The sequence below is a fragment of the Aspergillus chevalieri genome, chromosome 5 (assembly GCF_016861735.1).
Source record: "Aspergillus chevalieri M1 DNA, chromosome 5, nearly complete sequence".
In the NCBI taxonomy this organism is placed as follows: Eukaryota; Fungi; Ascomycota; class Eurotiomycetes; order Eurotiales; family Aspergillaceae; genus Aspergillus; species Aspergillus chevalieri.
Genome location: NC_057366.1, coordinates 1,718,648 through 1,745,553, shown reverse-complemented (window position 1 = coordinate 1,745,553; position 26,906 = coordinate 1,718,648). Strand labels below are relative to the sequence as shown.

The following is a 26,906-nucleotide window of genomic DNA, read 5'->3' as shown; positions in this document are numbered from 1 at the left end:
GTCCTGTACTCTCTCTAGGGCAAGATATAGCCCCGTTAGTACCACTACGAGGGCGCCGGCCCACCATATATTGCCCGAGATATTCGATACGTTCATAATGTTGTGTGAAATTTGAGAATCGCATTAGGCATAGTGCAATCGCAGAAAGACACAGGTTAGCTGGATGAAGTAGGCAGGCAGCCTAGGCATTTATCAACTCATCCCAACACCCATCTGAATCCCTGGACCATTGTCATGACTTCAATATCAACCCGGTGTGACATGAATAGGTTTACCCTCTTTGGCGAGACGATGCTGATAAGAGATAACAGCTCGCATGTCAGGTCCAATCGACTGGGATATCTCGCATATGGATCGAGGATTCTTGCAGGTTTTATGATAGTTGATGATAGCGATCCGGAGCCCCCATGTCTTCTCTCAACTTTTATATTACTTTTCCGGGGCGAAAATTTTCTCCACCTTCTGAAAGTAACTGGTGTGTCAAGCTTCCTACCTGGAAAACCGACTTAAACTAAACATTAGTGTCATACCAATTCAAAGCAACACCTCACAGTACAAGCCACATGTAGATACCGACCTTTCTCCTCGCAAAACGTTCCTAATTGCGCATGGCGATGCGAGTCCTGATAGCAGAAGTAACAGTAACCACTTGGATTGGCTTGACAGATGAGGAAAATACAAAGAGTGAGGTTGCATTGCCCGAAAGGGTAAAACTATCCAGGTCATGTGCCCTGAACCTCATTCAACATCACTCACCTGTTCTTCAATCACTGCTTTATCTGTAAAGGTTTTCCCTCAATGATCATAAAGGGTATCAAAACAAGTTAGGTACATGTTAAAGACTGTCTTGACGTTAACAGGAATGTTCAATATTCCGGACAAAGAATCTCAGACTTCTTACCAATGCCATTGTCTTCTTCACGGTCTTTATCCTTACAACCTATGGATAATACCATAGAAGCAATTCATCTCTTTAGTTAACAGAGACAATCGTGTTATCCGTCTCTTTTAGCGTATATGTCCGCATAAATGTCTCAACAGCCTTCATCAGGTTTATGAACACAAAGCCCTATCCACGGAATGTTCTCTCTGGTATACGGAATGACTCTCTTAGCTTTCATCTGATGTTTTATTGGATATTCAACTTACTGATGAATATAGATGAAGATGTCTCATAACAGTCTATATAATGTCCAGAAACCCCAGCCAATTCCACATTCATCCACCACCAATCTACAGCAACAACTGCAGATACTCCAATTCCACTAATCTAAACAGAACGAATACTCGAAATCTATTCCACAATGGAATTAACCAGCATCAAAAGCCTCCCTCACGAGATTATCGGCAAGATCGCTGATAATCTTGATGTCAAGGACATCGTCAACTTCTCCCGCACCAATGTCGGGGTAAACCGTGCCATCCAGCACCAGCTCAAATCTGCCGCCTTCGGTCATGCCTTCGCTCCCGAAGATTACTACGCCAATGCCATCATCTTTCGGAACGGCCAAGCGGTCCTAGACGAGAACATGGCGTTCGAGGCACCCCGAGAACCCATGGTCAAGGCCATTAAAGAAGACAATGTCGACGCAGTCAAAGGTTTCTTGGACGCCGGTGTCCGCGTTGACGAGTATTCGATCCATGGTGAGAGACTGCTTTATACCGCGGTGAAATATAGAGCTTACAATGTGACCCAGCTCCTGCTTGACCGAAACACGAGCCCCAACCTGTACAACCTCGCTTCTCAGAATGCCCCGCTGGTCGCGGCGGCGGCGATCAACGACGAGCATCTTATCAAAGCCCTCATTAAGGAGGGCGCGGACATCAACGCCCCCAACACCGTCGCCACGATCCTCCAGAACTGCAGCCTCGGCATGCTCCGCTTCGCCCTCCAAAACAACGCTATTCTCGCGGAAGTCGACGAAGGAGACATCCGTTTCCCCGTGCCCGGAATCCCCCCCTTCCACCACGCCGCCGTGAACAAGTCCCACCCGGATGTCCTACGCTTTCTTCTCCGCTACATCCCCGAGCAACTCAACTACTTGGACGACCAATTCGGCCGCAACGCTCTCTGGGTCGCCGTGAGGGAACGTAACACCAACGCAATCATCGACCTCCTCGCCGCCGGCATCAACATCAACCAGCGCGACATTATCGGCGAAAACGTCATGCATTACTATCTGCAGTACTTTGCGGACACCAACATCCCTTTCCGTCTGTTTGAATACGGCATCGACGTCGGCCTCCCCGGCCGGAACGGCATGACGGAGCTGCACTATGCGGCGGAGCTAGGCGCCGAGGGTGTCGTTCAGATGCTGATTGAAGAGGAGGTGTTTGTGGACGCTCAGGACGCGCAGGGCCGCACGGCGTTGCATTGGGCCGTGCGCGGTAACCATGATCGTGTTGTGCGTCTTCTTGTGGAGGAGGGATGGGCCTTTTTGAATATTACCGATGTCTGGAACAATACGCCGATGGATATTGCGCATAACAAGGAATATCGTGAGATTTGGACCTATCTCTCGCTCAAGACGCAGGAGTTGACCATGCCATCGTAGGTGGACTCGGATCTCCGAAATGTGGGAGTGCTGATTGCTAACCGCTAACTGCTAACAGGTTATTTGCTTCATCGGGTATCAAGTTTGTGCAAGGCGAGTTTAGTGCTGTGGTCTGATATCAAGTCTTGTTTTCGGTTGGTATGTGTGCTCATTGAGTTTGTTTTTATGGTTTGGGGTGTGTATTCAAGGTCAAGGTGAGTTCAAAGTGCGAGTCGTCTAGTGGTCATCATGTCCCATTTGTAACCATCCTTCTTGGATACGATATTCTAGGGTCAAGGTGAGTCTATCAGGTTTATTAGAATACTTTTCCACGCGCTCGTAGATATGTAACATGTAATTGATCAATTAACAGACTACCTCCCAGTACCGGTGACAGTAAATATCCATCTGTAAATGTAAATGCAAACGAAAGAGACGCTGATAAGCAGGCATAACACAAAGCGAACAAAATCAGTCTGATAAACCCTGTGTGTTCTCATGTGCTGGCACACGGAGATCGATGAATAGTATTATCGTGACACATTCGTGAGCCGGCTCACCTTACTGCATGAAGCTTTGGGTATGCCTTTTTTTCAGTCCCAGAGGGATGTTAATCGAGTCCATGATCTCTGCATGTTTAGATCAAAAGGAAACGAATACAAAATTATGTGACAATTGGGTATCATAACACCGCTGTTCGCCGAACCGAGCAAAGAATGACGAGAATAGGATGCGAGGATGCGACAGAAAGCAAGCACAAAACAAAAATAGAGAAAGTAGATTATCGACATAAGATCCACGTTTAATCAGGGTTCGCCAACTGCGTCAATGTTAGTCAATCCGTTGGTTGCATGATTGTTGGTGACATTCTTACCCGTAGCACAGGTCTTGAGTAGTCCTCGTTGTCCTGAAGCGATACACTGCTATCCCGGGGACCGTGTGGGTAGAGAATGGTGTCCGTCTTCATGCGATTGTCGGTAAAGGTTGGATTCGGGTTGCGTGCGGCAGTAGGTGATCCTGCAAGGGTACTGTTGTCGGAAAAGATTGACCTCATGAAGCTCATTTGGGAACCCTTGCTGTTGCGACCATCCAGTAATTGCATGCTAGGGTCAGGACTGTTTGCGCGCTGGCGTTTCTTGGAGCAGTACCAAATGAGGATCAGAGCCAAGATTGCAAGGAAACCTGCTACGGAACCAACAGCAACACCAGCCACGGCGCCACTGCTGAGCCCGGAGTCATTGTCTTTGCTGGTAGTCGATGAGGTGTCTGCAGCAGCGGTCGCACCTGATCCGCCAATCGTAACTGTTTGGACCTCACCTCCGATTGTCTCAACTGTACTGCCTCCTGAAGTCGTCGTACTCGCTCCTGTGGTCTCTGATGAGGTACCTGTCTGTAAGAAGTCAGCATGTCTCAACCCAAGACAGTACTCAGTAAGGTACAGGATTGCTTACCGAAGTTCCAGTCGAAGAGGCGCCTGATGCACTGGCCGTGCTAGATGGCATGTGGTCCATCAATACGATGTAGCCATACAAGCCCTCGTCCGCATTTCCACAATTGTCGGACGGGTACCCAGGACAGCTATCGTTACACTCTGAAATATTCACATTGGTTGCCTGGTTAGGTGCGATATTCGAGCACCAGCAGTTTTTGCCTTGGAGAATGCCGAATGCATAATCCGACGTGCATGTAGATGTGCAAGCTCCGATGGACTGAAAGGTATTGGTATCTAGGTAGCACAAGTCAGCAAGGATGCACAGGTCATACCACCATAATCATGGCACTTACTCGCATCATTGTCGGATCCCGTGTTAACCGAGGAACAGTATTTCACGGAATTTTCAGCTCCGAAGACGGGCGACGCGAGCAACAAAAGCCATGAGAAAGCGAATGCGAGGAGCATGTTGGCTGATAACTCTGCACTCTCCGGACCGGGTATGTAGTGTGTCGAAAAAGTAAACAATGGATAATGGACGAGTTGGTATAGCAAATAGCGTCGACGGCTTATTTCCCAATCCTTCTTCAATGGTCTTTTTCAGCTTTTTCCCTCCTTCACTGATCCAAGCGCCTAATTCAAATGATCACCGGTCGGGCGGCAGTATCAACGGACCATGAAACGTCAGACTCGCGAGGCTAAGGTGGGGGATAATTTCATCAGTCGCCGGATCGACTTGGGAGAGGGCCTATAATAGTCCCAAGCCGGAAGCGTTGGGTCAAAAGAAGAGGCCGGGTTGTAGAAGCGATAGGGATCCGATCCAAACTAGATGGGTTGGTGATAATTCCTAGGATGTCGATCAGTCATGAACGATGACATAGTGAGAAAATAGCCGACAAAACAGTCGAAATAGAGAAAATGAAAATGAAAAACATGCAACAACATACCTAAGGTGATACAGCGAATAGATTATTTGTTGTTGGTCCAGCTGACGAAGCCCAAAGTGATTTCTGAGTCTACAACTGGACGAGGACCCGGTTTGGGAAGAGAAAAGAAGCGTCGAAAAACCAGGCTCAGAGAGATGCTCGCATCATCACCCTACGAGGGGGATTGCGAGAGTTGGTCAGCAGAACAACAGGCTGACCGTCGACAGAGCACCGAAAGACCAGCAGAGGATGAAGGACGAGCGAAGCAGACAGTGAAGGAAGAGAAAACAGAGAGAAAAGACGAGGGGAAGAAAAGAGATCGAGATAACAGTGGAGGAGAAGTGAATGTATGTATTCAATTACAGTATGGTATAGTATGGTATTATGGTACGGTACCGATGGAGCTAATCTTAATTTAGTTAAGAGGAGTAATCTGATGGTTACTAGTGGTATTAACCGAATCAGCGGCATTTCTCGGGTGAAACACTCTTCTACTTGTACAGGACTACAACAACACCAGGATGCCAATTGAAGTGAATGTATTTTGACACTTGAACATTGCGAGCTTAGCAGGTTGATTATGACCATCCGGTTTCATGACTGATGGCCTGATTGTTGTTGATTTACGGGGTATTCTATAGTAGCCAAAAAAAGAAAAAAAAAAGACAGAGACAAAAATAGGCATTATTGTCTGCGCAGGGGGTCCTTCCACTCCATAATCTATTCATATTACTCCGTATTCTCGCCAGAACCATATATAGACCCCATCACCACTGCGACTCATCTTACTCCAGAGTCCCGATTCTAGACTCTCTTTCCTAGTAAACAGAGGACATCCTCCACACATTCTCGACCGCGTCACACTTCCACTCTGACGCGGCAAACGACCCCTGTTATATGTGTACGGAAACAAATAAAACCAATCGTGACCGTACTTGTATTGATCGGATTTCGGCCCATGGTTTGTTAATTACGGTTTCCGAGCGATTCAGCGTCTGAGACAAAAACACGCCTACTTACCCGAAACTGTTGATTGGCTAAGCCACATACCGATTCCAAATCTTACATACCCTTATCATACAGAGTAATCCGCAGAGTAGACAACCCTACGGTACAGTCCCTATTTACCAGTACCTGTACCTGTAGCTATACAAAGAATATGTCTATAGCTGCTTGCTGTAAGGACATGATAAAATACAAGGCTGTGCCCGACGCACAGAGCACCGCGTAGTCAGTGGGGTGGCAAAGTGCGTTGGCAGAATACAAGCCCATCGTCCGGTACGTACCTTTCTACGGTACGGAAACAGGTACATACACCTTCACACTCCGTAGACAAGGCTCGGCCGAAGCGGATCTCTCTCTGACAGCCGTTTCCATGGTTATATGTGGCGCTGTACATAGTATAGAACACTCTCGCTATGATTCTGTACCTAGTAAAAGAGAAAAAAATCAACCAGTGTATGCCTCGGGAAATCTACAGGTGAGGGCGCAATCCAGGATCTGGAATGCACAGTAGTACTCTACTCTGTAGGGTACGAGGTCTCGCTGTATATCTCCATTTATGTCTGTCTCGTCAACCCGATGATGCATGGCACTGTGCGTGGTAGGCACCTGATAATTGCCTGATCTGACTCCATGCTCATTTGTAAGGTGCTAGAGTTCCTACATATTCCCATAAATGGCTGGTTCATGCATTCCAGCACCTTTCGGTTCGTATGAGATGCCGGGGATCACCGATCTAGTTACTCTGTACCCTTGGGTAGTCTCTTGGGCATTCGATAGATTGCCATACCGTGCGTGATATGCCAGAAGGAGTACTCAGAGTACGGTGTAAAGAGTACAAGGACATGACGTTATGTGGCTGGTGGATCTAACCTCAGACACGCGCCACACCCGAGATTAAAGGAATCCATCCTTCGCCACAGCGCAAATGAAACCCAGCAGATTGTGACGCTCATCCGAATTTTTGTGGCTGGAACGCAGGGCACTAAAGAATGGGGAATCGAAATCAATTTATCCATGCCGATCTATGATCTGAGCCGTCCGTTGTCTATGTAACTACTAGTCTAGAGATGTACAGTACGAAAATATTGGAAAAACTAGACTATCAATCTATCGGAAATAGCACCTTACTCGGTTCTGGTTCAGTTAATGATATGCTTGAAATTCTCCGGTTAATCATCCTTCTGAGCACGGAGGATGGTACAGTACAGGTACAGTACTGAACCAGTACTACGAATCCATGGAACGCGGGTGGATGCAATTTCCCGTTCCTGAATCCTGTCTAGATCTCTGAAAGAAGATCTAGACGAGAGGATTAATCGACCTATCATGCTGAGAATATTTTGCTATGGACTTTGATTCTCCGAGGAATCTGCATCTTTCGATCCTCCTTATGAGATCATTCTTACTGGCAATACCGCGCCATTCCCCATTAGACATTTTGATACGGACAACAATACAATCAATACGGATAAAGAGGCGGCATTGTGTTCCCATCCGGCCAATCACATGCTTTTGAACATGCCTTGGCCTGTTTCAGACATGAATAGCATTTCTGTATGTGTATGTGTATTCCTTTGGATGCGCTCTTCTATTCTTTTCTCACAGTAAAACCTCTATTTGCCACTGCTTTATGCATGCACCATCTATTTAATATGGGGATGGGTCCAATAATGTCTTCTTGTATCGTTCGCCGAATCATCTACCTTTTGCCGTTTACAGACGGTGCACCGCTACCCTGAATGGAATAAAAGCAACGAATCCATTCAATCTAAAACTGTCATATCTCATCACTTTTCTACAAACTACCATAACCTTCTACCACCGTCCCATCCGTGGCAGTCGCCAGCGACTGTCCTCGTACGCCGGTTCCTGGGGCTGGGCCATTCCGTGCCCGCTATAGGGCCACGGTCGAGGCTGTTCCATCATAGGCTGGCCGTACTTGCTAAAGACAGGGGGCGCCGACGGTGCCGGGGGAAGGGCATACCCGGCGTGCTCACGGCCGATTTCATGGATCCTTTGACGCCGTGCCTGTCTAATCTCCTCAGACATGTCGACGAGGCCGGAGACATCCTCCTGCATATTTTTGTTAGCTTGGCAAGGAAAAGGAAATTGATGTTTGGACAGTGGAACGCACATAGTGAAGGTAGGCGAAGATGTAATAGAACTGGTCCGTCTCTTCATACTCATATCCGGCGCGCTCAATCGCTTCTCGCACCACAAGATCCTTGGTGATTTCGGTCCAGAGCCGGTCTTTTTGCGCTGGGGCCTGGTGTTTGGGTTTCGTCCCGAGGTATGGGGTTGCCTTCTCATCCTCTGATGACTCTTCAGAAGAGCTCTCCTCCTCCGGGAGGTATTTGAGCTTGCGACCCGCGGGCTGCGGCCAGCCCATTTCGCTCATGCTAGTCCCCCTCACCCTCTGTCGCGATTTAGGAGCGACGAGGGCCCCGGCCTTGGGAGGCACAAAATCGGCGGCAGGATAGTGGGCCTTTCGGCGACTGTACAGGTCCACTTCCAGGTCATCTCGGGCATTGCGGGCGTCCTTCATACGGCGCCCAATGTCCCGCGATACGTCCCTGTCGGCAGATCGGGCTCTGGGTTGAATGGCCTTGGCCTTGGATTTCTTTTTCTTACTGGAGGTCTCGACTGGTGGCCAGTTGGCGTAAGGATCAAAAGGTTCGATAAACATGTCATCCTTGGAACGGCGACCCTTCTTACTCTTTGATCGAGGGAAGTCTGGGCTTTGTGCGCGGGTTGGCTTGACCATTTCATACTCTATAGGCAGTGAGCAATCGTTCTTGAGAGTTTGGGAAACCGTACCAGTGTCAATAAACTTCTGTCGTCTCTTGCGAGACATCGAAGGCTCTCTGAGGTTCGGCGACCCAGACGACTCATCCTTACGATGCTTGGATTTCTTGCCTTTGCTGCGTCCCCTACGCTCACTCTTGCGGACAACGATCCCGTCATCGTCACTGTCATCACTGGTAGTCTCGCTCTCAGACTCGGTCTCGGTCTCACTTTCAGTCTCATCGCGACGACGAGACTTCATCTTCGGGACCGACGGGTATCGTACAGTCTCCTCCTTTCCACGCTTGCTGGCCTTGCGAGTAGCCCGTTCATATTCAGGATCGACAGGGGCCTTGCCCTTCTTCTTGCGTCTGTGCACTATCTCTTCTTCACTATCATCGTCGTCATCAGGCACAGACACAGGCGCAACCATATGCCGTCCATTCCTCCGCACAGGAACAGCATACTCCTCATCATCCTCTTCCTCGGAAGAAGACTCCGTCTCGCTAGCCTCAACATACTTCTCCTTCTTCCCCTTTGCCTTCTTACCTCCCTTCTTCTTCTCCTTGTAAACAACTTCCTCCTCTTCATCCTCCTCTTCAATTTCCCTCCGACGAGTCTTCGACTTCGACTTGGGCCTTTTAACATGCTTCACCCTAACCTCCTCGTCATCATCCTCCGACTCTGACTCCTCCGAAACAGGCGCACTCTTACTCTTCCTCCCCTTCTTCCCCTTCTTCCCTCCCACATCCCCTTTCCCCCGTCTAAACGCGAACCCCTCCATATCCATCGCAGGCCCATACCTCACCCCCAACGGCATAGGAGGTGGCACAGGCGGCTGCGGCTGCGAGGGCGCTCTGTCCCGCACGCGGAGACGTTCGAATTCTTCGACGGGCGGCGCGGCGGCGACGGGGATGCGGGATTTGCTTTTGCCGCGCTTGCGGACGTAGTATTCTTCATCGTCGGCGGCGGCGGGGGCGCGGGCGGTGCTGCGTTTTTGGCGGCGGGGGGCCTCGTAGATTTCTTCCTCTTCGGAGTAGTAGTCGCGGGGGGCGCGGCGGGGCATTTTGGTGGTGATTTTTATGTGGTTGTGGTTGTAGTTGTGATCAGGGTGTTGGTGTTGGAGGACCTTGGGCTCTGGTGGGATGAATGAGTTAGCTTGGTAGAGTGGTGAGGGCAAACCCTTACATATAGTAACAAGGGATATCCAACTAGACAGAGTCTAGTGGCGTAGGAAAGAAGAATGGCAATTCAGTCCTCTCTCAGCAAGAGAAGAATGAGAGTGTTATCAGAGTGCGTTGAAGAAAAACAGATTTCTCGCACAAAACAACTCAGACGATCGGCCGACCCCGCGGCTGATGTCACGTTCAGACGAAATCAAAACAGTTTGACCTTCTGAATCACACTGAATGTCAAAAGAAAGAATATAGAAAGATATACGAGGAATTGTCTGGGCTGTCACGATTCTAACATTTTTATACTTCTCAATGTTGTCAAAATAGTTAACTCGTGGACCAGCTCGTACTGAGCCATGGTTCCCCGACCGATTAGTCCCATACATTGGTCATTGGGTACGGATTCGGGCACATATACTTGGATCTCCATAATCATTGGTTACAATTTCTTCTTGAAACATACTCATTAACGAATCATGTCTATCATAGCTGCCATGAATATATAAGTCCCGGCGCATCCCGTATACACAGCCCTCACCAGCAAACAGTTCTACCGAGTCGTGTAACCACCGTTCGCGAAGAGTGTTTGGCCCGTGATCCATCCGCCCTCCGTGCACAGGAATCTGATTATCGGAGCGATGTCGGTGACTTCGGTGAGACGGCCTCCCAGGCCGTTGGATTTGTGGAATTCGACGGCTTCGGGGGATTCTTGGGGGTAGAAGAAGGCTGGCACATTTTGTTAGTTGTGTGCCGTATATATGAGATATGGGGGGGGGGGGGGTGGCTTACGGGTATCCATGGGACCGGGAGCAACATTGTTGACGCTGATGCGACGGGACTGGAGTTCCTTGCACACGCCGCTGCGATGGTCAGTATATGCATAGCATGATGAACTGTCTGCTTGGCGACGTACCGAGTGAAGTGCTCAACTGGAGCCTTGCTACCAGCATAGGAAGTGTAGAAGCCAGTGAAAGCACCCAGCAGCGCGGTCACAACTGAGATGATCTTTCCGCCGTCCGAAACATGCTTAGCGGCTTCTTTCAGGATGAAGAAAGCAGCCTTGGAGTTGATCCTGTACAGTCCCAGTCAGCACCCAACGCAGGCCAGATATCCGAAAGGCAAAGGAAGCATACGCAAACATCTCATCATATTCCTTCTCACTAATCTCCGTAATAGGCTTCTTCAACACCTTGCCCACATTGTTCACAACAATATCAATCTTGCCGAAGTCCTTCAGCGTATGCTGGAACAGCTTCTCCACAGCGCCCGCAGTCGTGAGGTCGGCCTGGTAAAAAGCCACCTTGATAGAGGGGTGCTTCTGCTTCAGCTCCGACTCGAGCTGTGCGGCGTCGTTCTTGCTGCTGGGTGAGTTGTAGTGGAGGGCGAGGGATGCGCCGGCGTTGGCTAGTTCGCGGGCGGTTGCGGCGCCGAGGTTCTTTGCGCCGCCGGTAATCAAAGAGACTTGGCCTTGGAGGGACATTGTGTGTGATTTATTGGTAAGTGATTAAAGATGGGTCAAGGACGATATGAAAAGTATGAAGAGGAAGACTTCCGTCCGCCTGGAGGCTTCCTTTATTTATGTTCAATCATGCTGCCCATTCTTGCAAATCCTCCCTGAAGAGACCCCAAGGTTACCATGGTCGAAGATCAGTGCATCACAAAGTGTAGCAACTACCTGAATAGTATATCACTCTCGAATTATGCAAACCCAATCCATGGATGCGGGAGTGGGGAAGCTCAGAATGCGTTGACCCGATATGGTAAATAGTGGGGCGCCACTTGTTAGTGGGGTGTCGATGATGTCGTGACTGTAGGAGTGGTAACTGTTCGCGGTATGGTAGGAATAAAATACTGTCGGTTGCATTCATTAGCTTCAGAAGTAATAACTCAAATGGGTATGTTGCATTAGATGTACATGCCAAGGAGTTGATGCAATATTCAATGAACTCTCGTACTCCGGGCCCATCCCACGCTCCATATGTACACAAAAGGACCCTGTGTCTCTGCCTAGGACTACTATTTTCCCGAGTGTTTTCACACAACTGACGCTCGAATCGAGTTCCGCTAAAGTCCGAAACCCTCATGTTACCTCCGAAGTTGCAATAGAATGAACCTGACCACAAACGCCCGACGCCCTTCGATCCGATCCTCCCTCGTTCCTCGAACCTTTTCCCTCGTCGAGCCACGTTCACGAAGCACCAAGAAAATGCCCCGGGTTAGGATCCGGCAACGGCTGCCCAGGAACGAACGTCGCCCCTGGAAAATACAGCATCGAACCGTTAAGGAACGCACCATTCCGATCAATCCAGACCACAATCCTACGCAATAGCCCGCCCAATCCAAGTCCATCGAGTCCACCTCGAAGATTCACAATCTGACGCAGACCCTGCATGTGCACACCATATGTGTCCACATTGCCGAACATAGCCTCATAACTGGCCATTTTGGCTATTGCGCCGACTAAGGCATCATTTATCGTCCTGTATTGTTTGGCGAGAGATTGGTTGATGGATTGCACGGCTTCACCACGCATACTGAGGAGATTGAGTCTGAGCTCGGTGGTGTTGTGTTGCACGGATGCATAATGTGACGCTGCGATCAACATGATTACCAGAAAGAGACTCGGTTCGGTCATAACGAGGGGGAACCATCGCGTGCGCAGCAGGCCACGGTTTCCGGGCTGGTCTAGCTCGGGAATGTCGACAGCCATGCTTACTAGGTCTTTTGTCCCGTCAGTTTTGATGCACAAGTGGTATATGGGGGATGTTGCGACTTACAGTGATCCACGAGGTATGGAAGGAATGATCTGAATTCGATGGGGTATGATCGGAATGGATCGACACGTAGACCTCCTATCATCATTGGTATAGAGGGTAGCATGAAGGTAGCAGCAGTAGTGGTTTGCCCTGCGTATTGGGTTTGGGCTGTATGATTCTCATCTTCACCCTCCGGCACTATCGACAGTTGTGGGAGTTGTCCATTGTTCATCAACCCTGAGCAATCCAGTTCGATCCGAAATGGGAGGTATTCCTCCCTTTTCCTTTTCCGGTCCTTGTTCGTTTCAGCATGAGCCTTCCATTGACGACGAGCGACATGCGATCGAACGGTAGTCTTTTTAGCGAGCTGCAGAGCGTCGCTGGGTTCTTTGATGTTGATGAAAATATGGTCCATGCTGAAAGCCCTAGATTATACGCAGACTTTTTTTTTTTAGCTCTTATTATCCTCGAGCCAGTACAGTAGATCGATCCCTCGAAAAGTCTCCGATGATCAGATCCGTCCGCCCGGCTAATTCAACGAGACCACGACTTCAGTGTCCTCAACAGAAAAGGATAATTGCTCGGCAGTCATACAGAGCCAGAAAGCACAGTATTCATGGCTTATTCAACTGCCGTGAATTCCGAACGTAGGGAATACATAGTAAAGGGGTCAAGACGGAGGCGAGCTGACAGAAACCCATTCCATGCCTATCTCGGGTACACGCTAGCCCTTTTGGATCGGGATTTGTACTATTTCGGGAAACGGCGGGCTCAGCCCTAGCATCGGAGTACCATTTTCACATGCATACAGAGAAATATTACGAAGTGTCAGAGGAACAGGGCTGGTTACTAGCATATTGTATAGACGAGGCACTATTAACAGATAAAGCGTACTTCGTTAAGACTATAACATACGCATGCTACCCAAATGTAAGCCGCGTTTGTCCCTTTTCTGTCTTGTTGCTGCTACGACTGTTGCGGCCACCTCGACTACGGGCATTAGGATTCGAGTGAGGGTTTGTCGGGCGTGGCAGCGAGACGGAGGCCCTGGCTAGTTCTCTTTCCTGCAATTCCAGCTCTTTGGCAAAATGCCAATCGTCATGTTCAACCCTGCCGCCTTCCAAAATTGGTTGGCTGCAGTTCTCGCAGAGATAGAAGCCAGGTGGAATGTCATCTGATGGATTTAAAGATCCCTCAAGCCTGGGGTTTGGCACGGCTTCGCAAACTCCATGCGAAACGGTTTCTGTCGAATGCATTGGCCCCGATTCAGATTGCGGTTGTTCGTTCGAGGAGAGTTCGGGATCGGCAGCTGATGGTTTGCCGAAAAAGCGTCTGATGCCGTTATCTTCAACTTTTCTTCTTTTCACATTAAATGGCTGATCATCTGATAAATCCCCTGTTTCGACGTCCCTTGTGGAAAAGCCTGAGTTCGCCTTTGCTTGCTCTCCACGAAGCAGAAAGCCATCAATCGCACGGTTCTTGGTGACTCTATCTTCGAATGCACCAACGCTCAACGACAGGTTTGCACACGGCCATGCGCTAGCATCCTCAATAACCTGTCGCAGCAAGGTGCTGCCAAGATCAAAAAGAGTGGCCTCGTCAACAGGCCTCGCGCCAGGAATCGGGATCTGACGAGAGCGGACCTGAGCACCCTGTCTATGATGCAAAGTGACGGTCTTTGGACGGCGTCTGTTTTCAAGCACGCCATCTTCAACAAGGCGGTTGTAGATATCAGCTGCAAAGATGTGCAGCCATTTTTCTGCCTGCTCTGCGGAATTGATACTCGGTCTGAATGATTTTGCGGATAACATGGACTTTATTTGGGTCCGTGAATTTACTTCACTTTTGTCCTCGCCGCGAATAATCCCGTAGAGCCAGTTGGCCGTACCGTCGTCAAGCTTAGCTCGAAACTGCTCGAGCGATACGTTCAGCAGGTCACTAACCTGCTCCGTTCCAAAATGAGCAACAACCTGATCTCCCAACTTGCCGCCCAGCATCCGGATCTTGGTGAACTTGAATCCACCTAGGAAGTTTTGAACGGCACGGTTCCGAACCACGGTTTGTTTGTTTGGCTTGTTACAGCCACTCCCTAACTTGGCCATCATCTTGTTTCTAGCAACACCAGCAGAGCAGGTATAACTGAGATGGTTCCAGACAGCTGTGCGGACGGATCGTATGATCTCAGAACCTATTAGCATTGCGATATCATCCCAGTCGGGGTCATCGACTTCGGTTTCATTTTCGTCCAAATCGATCAGACAGTCTTCAGCGTTCCATTCCAGCGCTGTTGTCGGAGGACATGGTAACGATGCTCCCTGGTCTTCACCAAGAGATCCAGCCCGTAACTCAGGGTACCTCTGCAACAAAGCACCAAATACCAACGGTGATAGGTCGATGAACACTTCATCGATACTCGCTTTCTCAACACTGGGGAGCTGCGTCTGAATCTCGAAGGGTGGTGCTGAAGTTTCAGTCCCAACGCCGTTTTCGCCGGTCACAGCCGCATGCCACCTAGACACCCCCTCCTTCATCACAGCAAGAACCTTGCGCGATTCCGCCCGGTACGGATCCAAGGACACTTTATCTGTCCCAATATTCTTGAACGCGTCCTCCCTATACGCCCACTTCCCGCCCTCGCCTTCTCTGAATGTCGCGACATGCTGTAATACGACATCCGGACAGAGCTTCTTCGCCTCAGCCGCCGAAATCATCCTAGTTATCCCAGAATCCCGCGCTGGATAGTTAACAGCGATCAACGAATCCCACTGCCGAACCGCGAGAGGCGCCTCCCGCGGCGTCCCCAGACGGACCATTTCGCATTGCGCATAGAAGGCATCGAGATCAATATGCGCGATGACGCGGAGCGGTGTCGCTGTTGAGCTCTGTCGCAAGAGCTTGAGTTGTTTGTAGGTGTAGCGCGAAGGACGAGGGAGGTCTATCGCGGGTTCGGGTTTGTCTTCCGGCGGCGGCGATGGTCTCGGGGAGGTAGTGGGTGAACGCGACATACTGGCGAGCAGAATCGGGCCGGCATGGTTTTATGGAGGCATGAGCTGGCGGACTTTTCTGGAGTTTTGTTGTTCCACTTGCGGACTTTTTGCTGAAGGGTGCAAATGTCGAGATCGAATTCCGTGAAAACTGCCGACCATGGTTCGTGTCCAAAAACGGTTAGCTCAGAAGTGTGGTTCTACGATCTACTTCGTACACTTTTGAGACTGAGACTCTTGAGCCTTGAAAATATGGGTAAGCTTCTTAATGTTCAACTTAAACAACTCTGTTATGCATCGAAGCTATGGAATCCATATTCAGATTACTGAGACAAGTTGTAGCTTGTCCATTAGTGCACTAGAGTAATCCCGGTACCCGGTACCCAAATCCATCTTCTGGAATGCAAAGTGAAAAACAAAAACCTCCACCTGGTTGCTAAGAATAATGATACCTTGTGTCCAACAGATCGAACCCACGTAGCAAACGCGAGAATATTCTGGATCCGAGCGGAAGGCAGCTCCCATTTGAATCATGAGACTGTCCCTCATGCAGGGTATCATGCTGTATTCTGTATTCGCGGAGTACTCCGTGTACTATACGGAGCATGGGTTCGTTGGTATGGAGTACATTGCGAGAACCATAAAGATAACAAATGCTGACGGGGCTTTCGACCATGGCCCACGGCAAATATGCATTCTATTCTTTCCTCCGTAGCTTCCTGGCTCGCGATTGGTGTCGGTTTGGTGCATACAGAAGCAGGTTGCAGCTTTTCAGCCAGCCATTCACTATTTTTACCCGTCTAGCACAAGGCGGGTAGACGGTATGGAGTAAGATCAAGTGTTTCGCTCATTGAGCCAAACAGAACAACAGCAGCAGGGTTTCTATGTACGATGATGGCTACGCTGTCAAGCACGATGAATAAGATCGATGTACAGAATAATGCAGAAACTTCCCCCCGGTACTCCGTACAGACAGGGCTAGAATGACAGAGACCATGCAAGAAAAGCGAGGCCACCTGGAGGACTTTCATTTGAGCGACAAGAACGACGTGATGATGGCAGATGGGTCAACAGAGGCGGACGCTTTGATCACATCTGCCATCATCGGCATGGTTCCTCCAACCATAGACGGTCACCGCAACTGAAAGAAAGAGAAGACGTTTTTCAAAGTCTGATCTGATTGATCGTAGATTCGGAGAATTATTGGACGATGGACGGTGGATGGTCGATGGATGCCCAACCGCACCATGTCCCAAACAGGTAAAAGTTAGTCAGCGTAAGCGGCCAAAACACAGACACACGCAGTGATGCCCAACCGAACACAAAATCATCATTGGCCCCGAGTTTCGACGCGAGTAAAGCGGTTCTCTGGTTTCTTTCTCATGCAAGTAGCCTTACACAGTGCCATTTGGCCCCGTTAGTGGCAAAAGTTCGCCTTGACCGGTACATCTGCGCTGAGTGAGTGAGAGAGTGTGTGGAAATCGGCAAATCAACGTCTCATACTGTCTCATCCTCCTACTCAGTGAAGTGTGATGTGATCTCACACCCTCCATGACTGATTGACAGATTCCGATATAGAATGATCATTTTCGGGTTTTGTTGTTCATAGATTGGTCCGGGACTTTGGCCACCGTTGACAATGTGCATTCCCTACTCGGGGAGTATCAAAGTACTTCTGCTCCGTACTAGGTACGGAGCATCACTTTTTCTTCCTTAGCCTGGTGGCTCCGCGTACCCATATTGCGTACGGAGTTACTCCAGCGAATAGTAATGTCTATCGGTGATGTTGAAGCTTCACATAGTGAGGCTACCCAGCCTAGTGGAGGGTTCTTACTCGAGATCGCAGCGCAATACCGCGGTGATCTTCATGAGTCTGTCTGTCGGTCTGGACATTCAGTCATAGCTGTGCTTAGAATCCATGTCTGACTGTGTTATGACTCTGACTCTTGTGCAGAAATGGGTGGATGGTGTTCCTTTTTCAACTGCATCCGATCTGTATGTACTCCGTACAGACACAGTACGTTGCGTTAGTATCCACCAAACATAGAATTTCTCTTCCCTCCTTGAACGTGATTTTTTCTTTTCGGATCAGAGATCATAACACTCTGTCCTCGTAAGGAACAAAAAAAGAACAATTGTACAATAATGAAAAAAATAAAAAAAAAAAGTAGTGGCAGCAGACCTTTCTCAGAAGAGCCCAAGTAAGAGACCGGCCCAACCGCCTGTCCGGCCAATCAGCACTGGCCTACCCACAGCCTTTGGTTTTGCCCCCTCTCACTCTCTTCTTATCTGCTTTTCCCCCAGTCTCCCTCTCTCCGTTTCTCTTTCTTCTCTTCTTTTCCTCCCTCTTTCTTTCCCTCTTCTATTACTCCCCGTTTCTTCATCTTCTCCTCTGCATCTTCCCATATTCTCTTCACTTATCCCCTATTTATTCCCCCGGTTGGGTTATTTCCGCAGAAGATTATTATCTGCGTGTACGAGTGTGAAGGTGCTGGAAAACAAGAACAGTTTTCATCCGAAAATAGGATCAGTTCTACCCATACCATTTAGGATCTTTCCTTCGTTCCTCGCTTTTCAGATCCTTCCTCGTTTCTTTGCTCGTCTGAGTTGTCGGCCATCATCGATAATTCATTGATTCCTTGGACAATCCGCTGTTCACCGTCTGTGCGGCCCATACTGGCAGATTTTTCTGTTGCTAGGAGATACCACCCGGAAAAGGATTCTTGCTCTGGACCCTTACTATACCACCGTGGACAACACTCTCCCAAGGACCATTCTGTTGCTGGTCGGAGATAAGATCAGATTAGCCCGTCTCTTGGATCCGGATACTTTGTTTTTCTTTCGCCTGTCTTCGTTTTCTGCATTTTGTGCTTGTTTCGAGGACCAGAAAAGGAGAACAACTTCGGATTAGCCTTCATATCAGCCTTGGAGTTTCCTGGACGCAGTCAATAGATTTATTATTCTGTTCTTGCTTCTTCAAAAACAAACCGGTCGTCATTTCTCCATACTTTGGAACCGTGGTTGTGGACCTCCCGTCCCGGACTTCATTGTTGCCACTTGGATCCGCTGTGCCTTCATACCTTACCACCGGATACTTCCCCTTTCTGAATTATCAAGATGTCTGGGCGCCAAAATGAATACTTCATCCCTGGAGATGGTATTAGCCGGGAAGTCATTCAAGCAGACATTTGTCGTTACCTTGGAAATGATGCGCTCGTAAGACCTGGAAATCACAATGTCCGTCTTCCATATCCTCATGCTGTAAAAAACCAGCTAGACCCCGGGGTGGTATACTGACTTGATTGAACAGGGCTGTCAAGGCTATTTCATCCGTGCTTATCGGAATCTCACATCTGTAAGTCACTCACAAAAACCCGCATGCTCTTTTTTTATTAGGGACCGAATACTAACGTGTGGCTTTTTTTAGGAAATGATTGCTGATCTCAAAGCGGACTCTTCTCGCTGGGAGGCAGATGTAATGCGTCGGACAGATCAAGGCCACCCGCGGGGTCACTACTACCATAATGATTACCATGTGCAAGAATATCCCATACCTCACCAAGGACCTAATGTGCTTCCGACACCATATGGGCATGGTGCCTCTGCTCCTCCAACTAGTTATGGTACCTCTGTTCCTCCGGCGCCAAGTTATGGTACTTCTGTTCCTCCGGCAAGCTATGGTACATCTGCGCCAATTCAGGAGGCGCGCTCGTCAACTGGACCATCACCACCTCCCACCTACAGTGCTCCTCCACCTCAGCAATACATGGACTCGTATGCTACAAACCCATACGGGCAGGCGCAGAGTCCTCCTTATTCCACACATTCCACTCCGACGTCGTATCCTGCCACCCACTCCACCCATTCCGTTCACTCCACTCACTCACATTCGCCTTTCACATCTGGTCAGAATCAGTTCCCTTCGCAGCAGCAAATGCCGCCCTTCACCACATCGGCTCAGCCTGCAGTTTCTGCTGATATCCACCCATCATACAAGTATATAAGCTCCGGCTATGGCTATGATGGTGGTTGGAACAATGCTCCCAGGACATATTCCGGGCCTGGCTATGAAACCGAGTCGGAGTATTCCCCTGTGTCCACTGGAGTGAACTATCCGGCTACCACAGCCGCAGATCCACGCGTGCCTGGAATGGGATTAAGATACACTCCAGAGTCGACATATTCGGACCGCAATAGGCCACAGCCAGCAAGAGATAACCGTGCCCGGTAAAGGATTATAACTTCCATGGATCTCATAGTTTGACGTTCCGGGAAAGAAAGTTAATTCTTTTTCCTTTGATATTCTCTTTTTATTCTTCGTTTGAACAAAAAATGTCAAAAGAGCAATTCTTTTATACCCCGTTGCCCAGGAGTACCATGGCCGGACCGTGAGAAGAGGCTCCTTTGGGACTCCATGTACGCCTGGGAAACCAATAAACTGCAATGTGCCATTTTGGATACGGATGTCCTTTTTTTTTTTTTTTCTTTTTATTTACTATTGTTGTCAACCCATGTTCTTGGCCACTACCAAGGGATACTGCAACTGCTTGTTCCGATCTTATGGTCTCCATTCCTATAATTACGATTGTCCGAAGGTTAATGGTGTGTGATGGATTATGGATTTGTGATTCTTTGTCCTCTCCAAAACTCTGCCATTTCTGGATAGTTCGTTATACTCTTCCGTCTGTTTCTATACGGTGTACTGGCTTGTGTCTTTATGCTGCGCATCTCTTTTCTGTCTTTTTCTGCTCTGGGTCAAAGGAGTTATCTTGGATATCTCTACAATTTTGAATTGCTCGAGGCATCCAGCTGCATCAGCCGGGCTCCGATAATACAGTCATCCTGCCTACAGATTCCATGTAGATAAGCATATCTGGCGTTATCATTTTCCTGGATGACACCGTTACGGATTATTTAACTGTCATAATCGATCATGCTTGTCCATTCATTCCAAGACGTATATTCATATCCTTTCTTGACCTTGAACGTCAGCATGAATACAGCCATCATGGCTTGCCTTGTCGGGTACAAACCGTAGTTTCCCGGAAGTCAAGACTCGACTGTGAGTCGAGAGAATTATCCTGGGCCCTTGAGCTTATGAGTACTCATCAGCAGGGAGTTCTTCATAACAGTTCAACTATTGTCTGTCCAGAAGCGTCCGTTTATAGTTACTGTCCTTTCTTAATGGCTTAGCTCTAGTCTTTCTTCCCCAAAGGCTACATTCGCTGTAGTTACAATGAAGAAGGTATTAAAGAGATGTCTTCATATTGTCATTGTTATTACTTTAACAGTTCAACTCAGCTACTATACAAGTGTGTAGGCTAACTGATTGCATCAGTTGCATCAATTACCAGGTTTTCTTCCTTTCACCTGCTATTTGGAGTCATTCACAACTTCTTCAACGATGGACATGAACATATCCATTATGTGCCCCTCTTCTTTCGCCTTCTTGTCTATGTGGTTTTTACAGAGATCTCTTGATATTTTTTTTAGGGGGCCTCAGCATACGACTCGAAGGATTGCCCCAGAGTTGAGATGGCCAGCATAACAGGCTTCCCCCTGTTTTACGACGGGAACTTCAACATCCTCATAAACCCCGATATGTACAGTCTACATGCTTCGGTTCTAGGGGCTAAGTCGCGCTTCTTCAAGGCCGCTTGTGCCAGGAGTAATGAGCCTGGACAGTTTGGCGCGACCCGGTTGGTGCTTGTCCCGTCAACTATGCATACCAGGGGCGTCCTCCAATTTCAGGTAAGTCTCTATATTCCAAGTCTCTCGGGCGTCGTGATTGAATAATGATGATTAACGGGGTGACAACTGCAGACTTTCGAAAGCTATAACTGGCAGATTGAGCGCGCGCTGTCGCCTATCGGCATCGTTTGGCCTGAGAGCCTCCGCAAACGCTGGGCAAGCATGTTCAGATTAATTTATAATATGGATCCTCTAATTCAAAGTTGGGATTCAGAGTCAATAGTCCTGGAAGCAGAAGACCTCGTGCAAATTGCGGAGGATATAGGTGCTAGCTGGGAGGTCATGAAAGCCCTAGAGACAGCGCTCTTGCACATCGACCGGCTGACTCTGTATTCTATTGTGTGGCAACCGGCCAGTTGGGTCAACCTGGGGATACGCATGCGCTCCGCTGTGATCTACCAAGAAGCCGTGATTCATCTCGTGGGTAAATGGAAAGCCTTAAACGCAACGATTATCGATTCTCTTGAGCCCTACACTCGTTGTCTCTGTCAGAAGAAGTACCAAGAGCTTGTTCTGAGAAAGAAGACTGTCGAGTGCCAAATCCTCAGTCACTACCCCAGATCTTTGCACTGCGAAGCAGATGGAAACCTTAGCTGCGCTTCCTACGCAAACGACATCCACACGTGGATGGCAATCTCTTTCTTCCGCCAGTGGTTCAGCCACTCGATCGTGCTGTGCCGTAACTACGTCGCTGCGGATGGAGGTGCAGCCTTCTATCGCAGGATCGGTGGTGTGGATACTTACCTCACTTCCCAGGAAATGCCTTACTTCAATCTTAGATTCCCGATGAGTACCAAGGGGCGTGCTGTGTTTGAGGCGAAGGTGCGGGAGTTGAAGGAAGAAATTAGGCCTTTTGTCGATGATCTCCTTGTCAACAATAGTAGATACACCTTTGATGAGCTTCCTCATCTGACGTGCTGTTGGGTTGATGAGGAGGATCTGCCTTGGGTTGATGCGGAAGACGCCGACGACAGCGAAAGCGATGGACAGTGTGAAGCTGCTTTGAAGATCGACGAAAGTAAGATGTGTCTTGGGATGCAAAAAGCTGTCAGCTACAGCAGTGGTAGCACCACGCAGTCTGCTCATAGTCAGACCCCAAACTTCGGCAACATAGATATATATCCAGGTGCTCTGGGATATCCGACTCCATCCGACAATCTCTATCCACCGGGACATCTCCCTTGGGGATCCAATACCAATACCGGCAATACCGAGAGGTTCTTGACAGGCCAAACAAATCCTTCATTCATGGATTCCCATTCTGGCTGGCTGATGAATCCATGATTCATGCCCGTGCGGGGCCCCTCCCGGAGCACTTTCAGTGTTAGACCCTTTCAAATGGAGTAGGAGGCTTCTCAAAGATAGTAATACGTTGGCTTTATTATGAGACGACTGTGTTTGTTGGATATTGTCATGGATAAAGCTCGATGTTCCTCTAACCAATCCCGATGGCTGACATTTGCCGAAACATGGTTGGTACGGCACATCCGAGGCACTCCACGATATACTGACTGAGCATAACAGGCTCAATGTACAATCGGAAAGGCATCGAGTATTTTATTCTTTGAGGGGTTCTATGTTTTCATATTTGGTTGCTGCTTATTGTATTTATCGAGCCATTGAGCAGTCGAAGGTCTTGGTTATAGATGGCTATGTGCGTTCGCTTTTTTGTCTTTTGCAGTCAGATACACGATTTGGAAATGAAATTGTGTTGAATAGAGCGTGATTCGTCTGATTTATGACCAATCCCTATTGACCTCATGTACAAATACATCGCAGGGCTTGCAGTTTGCCTACCATCCCTGCGGAAGCTGCAAATTGTGGCGCCTCACAGTGGCGCCGTAGTGACATGATAGACATTTCCTAATAGTAGGATAGAGTCGAAAACACGGAAGAGAAGAAGGATTTGGTATCGTAAGTGTCGACAATGCTCGATTCCCAGGGTTAGGTCTCTCAAAGACTCCGAGTTAAATACACAGTAAAAGCAAATCCGGATATAGCTTCACACGACGATGCATACATCTCCCCCATGATTCCTTTTTGATTTAATGTCTTTACTGGTCATCGTAGCCTTGCGGGATCGATCGGGGTCCTTGCGGGACTAAATTTCGCAGAAACGGAATATGTTAGCAACCACTCGGAAAAGCACAACCATGACCATGCATGACTGAAATAACCAAACTTCCCGCCACGGATATCAAGAACACAAGAAAAGGCCATCCTTACTGGGATATGTCAGAGGAATAGGCTCCGGGTCAACATCACCGAAGAACCGGCGGATCGGAGGGAGGGCGACCAGCGAGACCGGGCCGGAGCAACCAAGAACCATGGCGTAAAAGATAGCGGGCTTCTCGTGCGAGGCCCAGCGGAGGTAGCGGAGGGGAGAAGACCAGAACTGAGGGTTCGACATTGTGAAACGGGTTATATGGATGGATGGAGAGATTTTGGAATTCGAAGATTCTTTTCCCTCGGCTTTTTTCGCGGGAATTCGAGGAAACGGAGGGTATATCCGATCAATTGAAGCGAAGCCGATCACGCGTGATAACTTATCCCACCGGAGCGAGCGTTGTTGAAAGGGATAGCAACAGGGCGAAGTTTGCGACGGAGGGGAAGATTGGGAACGGAGGTTTGGAGGTGGAAAGTGACGACAGGCGCAGGCGGTCTTGGCGCTCCGTCTCGCAACACGTCGCCCGTTCTATCGATACGGCTGTCGTCGACAACTTCTCTCTCTTTTCTTGATATTCGTTTGTCTGTTTTATACCCACCCCTCGCTGCGCAAGGTATTGCAAGATGCGGTGGTGCCTTTCTTTTTTTCTGTTCTGCTTCTTGGCGGTTGTCCACGCCTTGAGTAGCTCGGGCAATCGTTTAGTGGTGATTCTCGAGGAAGCGGCCGAGAAGGAGCTCTATTCCAGCTTCTGGAGCGACCTGCAAGGTGAGTTTTATACAAAATTGGATTGTAGTTGATGCTGACATATTTATGAAAGCTCGTGGATACACAATCTCGTTCGAATCGCCTAAGAACAGCAAATTCTCTCTGTTCCAACATGGCGAGAAGGCTTACGACCACCTACTTATCCTCCCTCCCAAATCGAAAGGTTGGACGACTCTACCTAATCATGGCATTGAAGATAGCTCGTTTCTAATTGCGTGGTCGCAGGCTTTGGGCCTTCCTTGAGCCCCAAGAACATTATCGACTTCATGAACAAAGACGGTAACGTCCTCCTCGCCCTCTCTGGCAAGTCTACAACACCAAGCGCCATCAGCTCGCTATTGCTGGAATTCGACCTCCACCTGTCCAACGACCGTTCGTCTATCGTTCTCGACCACTTCAACTACGACACTGTCTCCGCATCTGAAAAGCACGACGTTCTGCTTCTCCAGAGACCCGGCCAATTGAGATCCGACACCAAGGCCTTCTTCGACGGCAACGGTGTTCTCGCTTTCCCCAGGGCTATTCCTCAAACCCTCGGAGACTCCAGCAACATCATCACCCCTATCCTGCGTGCTCCGATTACATCGTACAGCTACAACCCCAAGGAGGAATCGTTCACCCCGGAAGATGTCCAGGCAACTGGCTCCCAGCTGGCTCTTGTTTCGGCCATGCAAGCCAGAAACTCGGCTCGCTTTGCTGTCTTGGGATCTGTGGAAAGCTTGGAGGATAAGTGGTTCTCGGCTAGTGTGAAGGCGCCTAAGGACAAAAAGGAGGCCAAGACGGCCAATCAGGAATTCGCGAAGCAATTGACTTCGTGGACCTTCAAGGAGGCCGGTGTGCTGAAGGTTGGAAAGATCGAGCACCACCTTGCTGAGGAAGGAGAGATTACCTCTGAGAAGTTGAACCCCTCTCTCTACCGTATCAAGAACGAAACTGTAAGTTGCGCTCTTTACCTATATGGCTGACAATACTGATGGTGGATCTTTCGCAGGTCTTTAGCATCGAGGTCTCTGAGTACGTTAACGACAGATACGTTCCCTTTGAGGTTCCGGCCGGGGATGCTTTGCAGCTCGAATTCACCATGCTCTCGCCTTTCCACCGCCTCACTCTCCAACCAACCCTCCGAACAGAAACCAGCACTGTGTACAGCACGCGCTTCACCATCCCCGACCAGCATGGAATCTTCTCCTTCCGCGTCAACTATAAGCGTCCCTTCTTCACAAACATCGAAGAGAAGCACGAAGTTACCGTTCGCCATTATGCCCACGACGAATACCCCCGCAGCTGGAGAATTAGCGGCGGATGGGTCTGGATCGGAGGTCTCTGGTCTGTGATCGCCGGCTTCCTTCTCTTTGTTGTTGTATGGCTCTACTCCGAGCCATCTCCTGCTGCGTCTAAGAACAAGAAGACGCAGTAAGCTATGTAACATCAAGTATAAAGTACATGCTTAAAATGAAAATCTTGTGCCAAGGCGCACGAGCTGGTATCGTATATCAAGCTTTCGGTCCTTTTCGGGGAAGTCATATGTAACGTAGAGCACCTGAGGGGAATATATTCGTTATGTACAATTCCTGCGTAATGAAACCCTGATATCGTACAAGCATCCCTATAATGTCGTCAACCATTCCAGTGAAAACTCCAACCCATGCCAGAAAACACAAGATTTATCGAAACCAAATCTATCCTCGCTTATAAACCCCTCGTCTTCTCCGGGTCCATCTGGACTTCATCCCCACTGACTTCTTTGACCGTCTCGAACGCCGGCTTACCGGCGTATAACTGCTGGGGCTTGTTGGATTTCCCGCCTTCGATTTCTTTGGACAGCGCGATCGGTTGGTTTCCACGGAATCGTTTGCGCATATCAATCATCCCGCGTCTGTGACAAGAAGAACACTGGTTAGGATCCGGTTGCCTCTAGATTATGTTTGGATTTCTGATTGAGTATCCCGCTCTGACGTACTTGCACTCGCTGAAACCTTTCCGCAACTGTTGACATTTCGTGGGTAGTTCTTCGGCCAATGGCGAGCTTAGGCATTCTCTCGGGCTATGGCGCTGGACCATGATGCAATCGGATTCTTGGAGGCATTGCGCCAGGGCGTCTCCTATCAATCAATCACGAGGACATGTTAGAGTGCTGATCGGCTCATATTTGCGGTCATGCCGGCGATGGTAGGTAGATAGGTCTTCCTCCCAAGGACACTGAATCCCGAGAAGGGGCGAAATGACGTACTGATATCTCTGCAAGAACTCGGCATTGTGATTATATGGTGCTGACTTGTTCTTCGAATCCCGGACAGCGGTATTTCTCCCAAACAAAGACAGAATCATTGGTTTTGCGGCAAAATGTGCCTTTCCCCGGATTAGATAAGCATCAATCACATGGGACGAAGAGAGGTACCCTGTTACATCATGGAAGATGGCTACGGTCAAGCTTCAACTTCTCTGTCCTTGTTTTTCTTGGCCACATTATGCCGACTTACTGTATCAATTGCACTGTGAATCTTGTCTGATTTGGTTAAAAGGGCGCGCGACGTCTACCTCTTGAAAACCTCGCTATGGCGCGAGTACCAGTGATTGGCAGACTGTATTGGTCTGAATATCTCGCTCTCATTGGATCTTTTGTTTTG

General features: G+C 48.9%; 11 protein-coding genes across 11 annotated transcripts; 4 read left to right on the top strand and 7 right to left on the bottom strand.

Moving 5' to 3' along the window:
• Positions 1-1,304: 1,304 nt before the first annotated feature.
• Positions 1,305-2,671, top strand: ACHE_50609A (F-box domain and ankyrin repeat protein; the record flags this gene model as incomplete). The annotated part of the gene is made up of 2 exons (XM_043280345.1): positions 1,305-2,551; positions 2,614-2,671. 2 exons carry the CDS (start codon positions 1,305-1,307, stop codon positions 2,669-2,671), a joined length of 1,305 nt encoding a protein of 434 aa, XP_043137933.1.
• Positions 2,672-3,336: 665 nt separating this feature from the next.
• On the bottom strand, positions 3,337-4,434 carry ACHE_50608S (uncharacterized protein; the record flags this gene model as incomplete). The annotated part of the gene is made up of 4 exons (XM_043280344.1): positions 3,337-3,354; positions 3,409-3,924; positions 3,986-4,260; positions 4,320-4,434. The coding sequence occupies 4 exons, from the start codon at positions 4,432-4,434 to the stop codon at positions 3,337-3,339; spliced, it is 924 nt and encodes a 307-aa protein (XP_043137932.1).
• A 3,278-nt stretch (positions 4,435-7,712) lies between these two features.
• ACHE_50607S (uncharacterized protein) lies at positions 7,713-9,747 on the bottom strand (the record flags this gene model as incomplete). The annotated part of the gene is made up of 3 exons (XM_043280343.1): positions 7,713-7,970; positions 8,032-8,669; positions 8,715-9,747. 3 exons carry the CDS (start codon positions 9,745-9,747, stop codon positions 7,713-7,715), a joined length of 1,929 nt encoding a protein of 642 aa, XP_043137931.1.
• A 659-nt stretch (positions 9,748-10,406) lies between these two features.
• On the bottom strand, positions 10,407-11,336 carry ACHE_50606S (uncharacterized protein; the record flags this gene model as incomplete). The annotated part of the gene is made up of 4 exons (XM_043280341.1): positions 10,407-10,582; positions 10,646-10,716; positions 10,770-10,928; positions 10,990-11,336. The coding sequence occupies 4 exons, from the start codon at positions 11,334-11,336 to the stop codon at positions 10,407-10,409; spliced, it is 753 nt and encodes a 250-aa protein (XP_043137930.1).
• A 708-nt stretch (positions 11,337-12,044) lies between these two features.
• ACHE_50605S (uncharacterized protein) lies at positions 12,045-13,027 on the bottom strand (the record flags this gene model as incomplete). Its single annotated transcript, XM_043280340.1, has 2 exons — positions 12,045-12,577; positions 12,634-13,027. The coding sequence occupies 2 exons, from the start codon at positions 13,025-13,027 to the stop codon at positions 12,045-12,047; spliced, it is 927 nt and encodes a 308-aa protein (XP_043137929.1).
• Positions 13,028-13,532: 505 nt separating this feature from the next.
• Positions 13,533-15,617, bottom strand: RAD30 (DNA-directed DNA polymerase eta; the record flags this gene model as incomplete). Its single annotated transcript, XM_043280339.1, has 1 exon — positions 13,533-15,617. One exon carries the CDS (start codon positions 15,615-15,617, stop codon positions 13,533-13,535), a length of 2,085 nt encoding a protein of 694 aa, XP_043137928.1.
• A 3,096-nt stretch (positions 15,618-18,713) lies between these two features.
• Positions 18,714-19,827, top strand: ACHE_50603A (putative transcription factor RfeG; the record flags this gene model as incomplete). The annotated part of the gene is made up of 3 exons (XM_043280338.1): positions 18,714-18,833; positions 18,907-18,951; positions 19,024-19,827. 3 exons carry the CDS (start codon positions 18,714-18,716, stop codon positions 19,825-19,827), a joined length of 969 nt encoding a protein of 322 aa, XP_043137927.1.
• Positions 19,828-21,131: 1,304 nt separating this feature from the next.
• Positions 21,132-22,631, top strand: ACHE_50602A (uncharacterized protein; the record flags this gene model as incomplete). Its single annotated transcript, XM_043280337.1, has 2 exons — positions 21,132-21,347; positions 21,420-22,631. 2 exons carry the CDS (start codon positions 21,132-21,134, stop codon positions 22,629-22,631), a joined length of 1,428 nt encoding a protein of 475 aa, XP_043137926.1.
• Positions 22,632-23,401: 770 nt separating this feature from the next.
• Positions 23,402-23,757, bottom strand: ACHE_50601S (NADH:ubiquinone oxidoreductase subunit NDUFA3; the record flags this gene model as incomplete). Its single annotated transcript, XM_043280336.1, has 2 exons — positions 23,402-23,448; positions 23,574-23,757. 2 exons carry the CDS (start codon positions 23,755-23,757, stop codon positions 23,402-23,404), a joined length of 231 nt encoding a protein of 76 aa, XP_043137925.1.
• Positions 23,758-24,137: 380 nt separating this feature from the next.
• Positions 24,138-25,696, top strand: WBP1 (dolichyl-diphosphooligosaccharide-protein glycotransferase; the record flags this gene model as incomplete). The annotated part of the gene is made up of 4 exons (XM_043280335.1): positions 24,138-24,279; positions 24,332-24,442; positions 24,556-25,214; positions 25,271-25,696. The coding sequence occupies 4 exons, from the start codon at positions 24,138-24,140 to the stop codon at positions 25,694-25,696; spliced, it is 1,338 nt and encodes a 445-aa protein (XP_043137924.1).
• Positions 25,697-25,968: 272 nt separating this feature from the next.
• Positions 25,969-26,340, bottom strand: ACHE_50599S (PET191 family protein; the record flags this gene model as incomplete). Its single annotated transcript, XM_043280334.1, has 2 exons — positions 25,969-26,155; positions 26,240-26,340. 2 exons carry the CDS (start codon positions 26,338-26,340, stop codon positions 25,969-25,971), a joined length of 288 nt encoding a protein of 95 aa, XP_043137923.1.
• Positions 26,341-26,906: the final 566 nt, after the last annotated feature.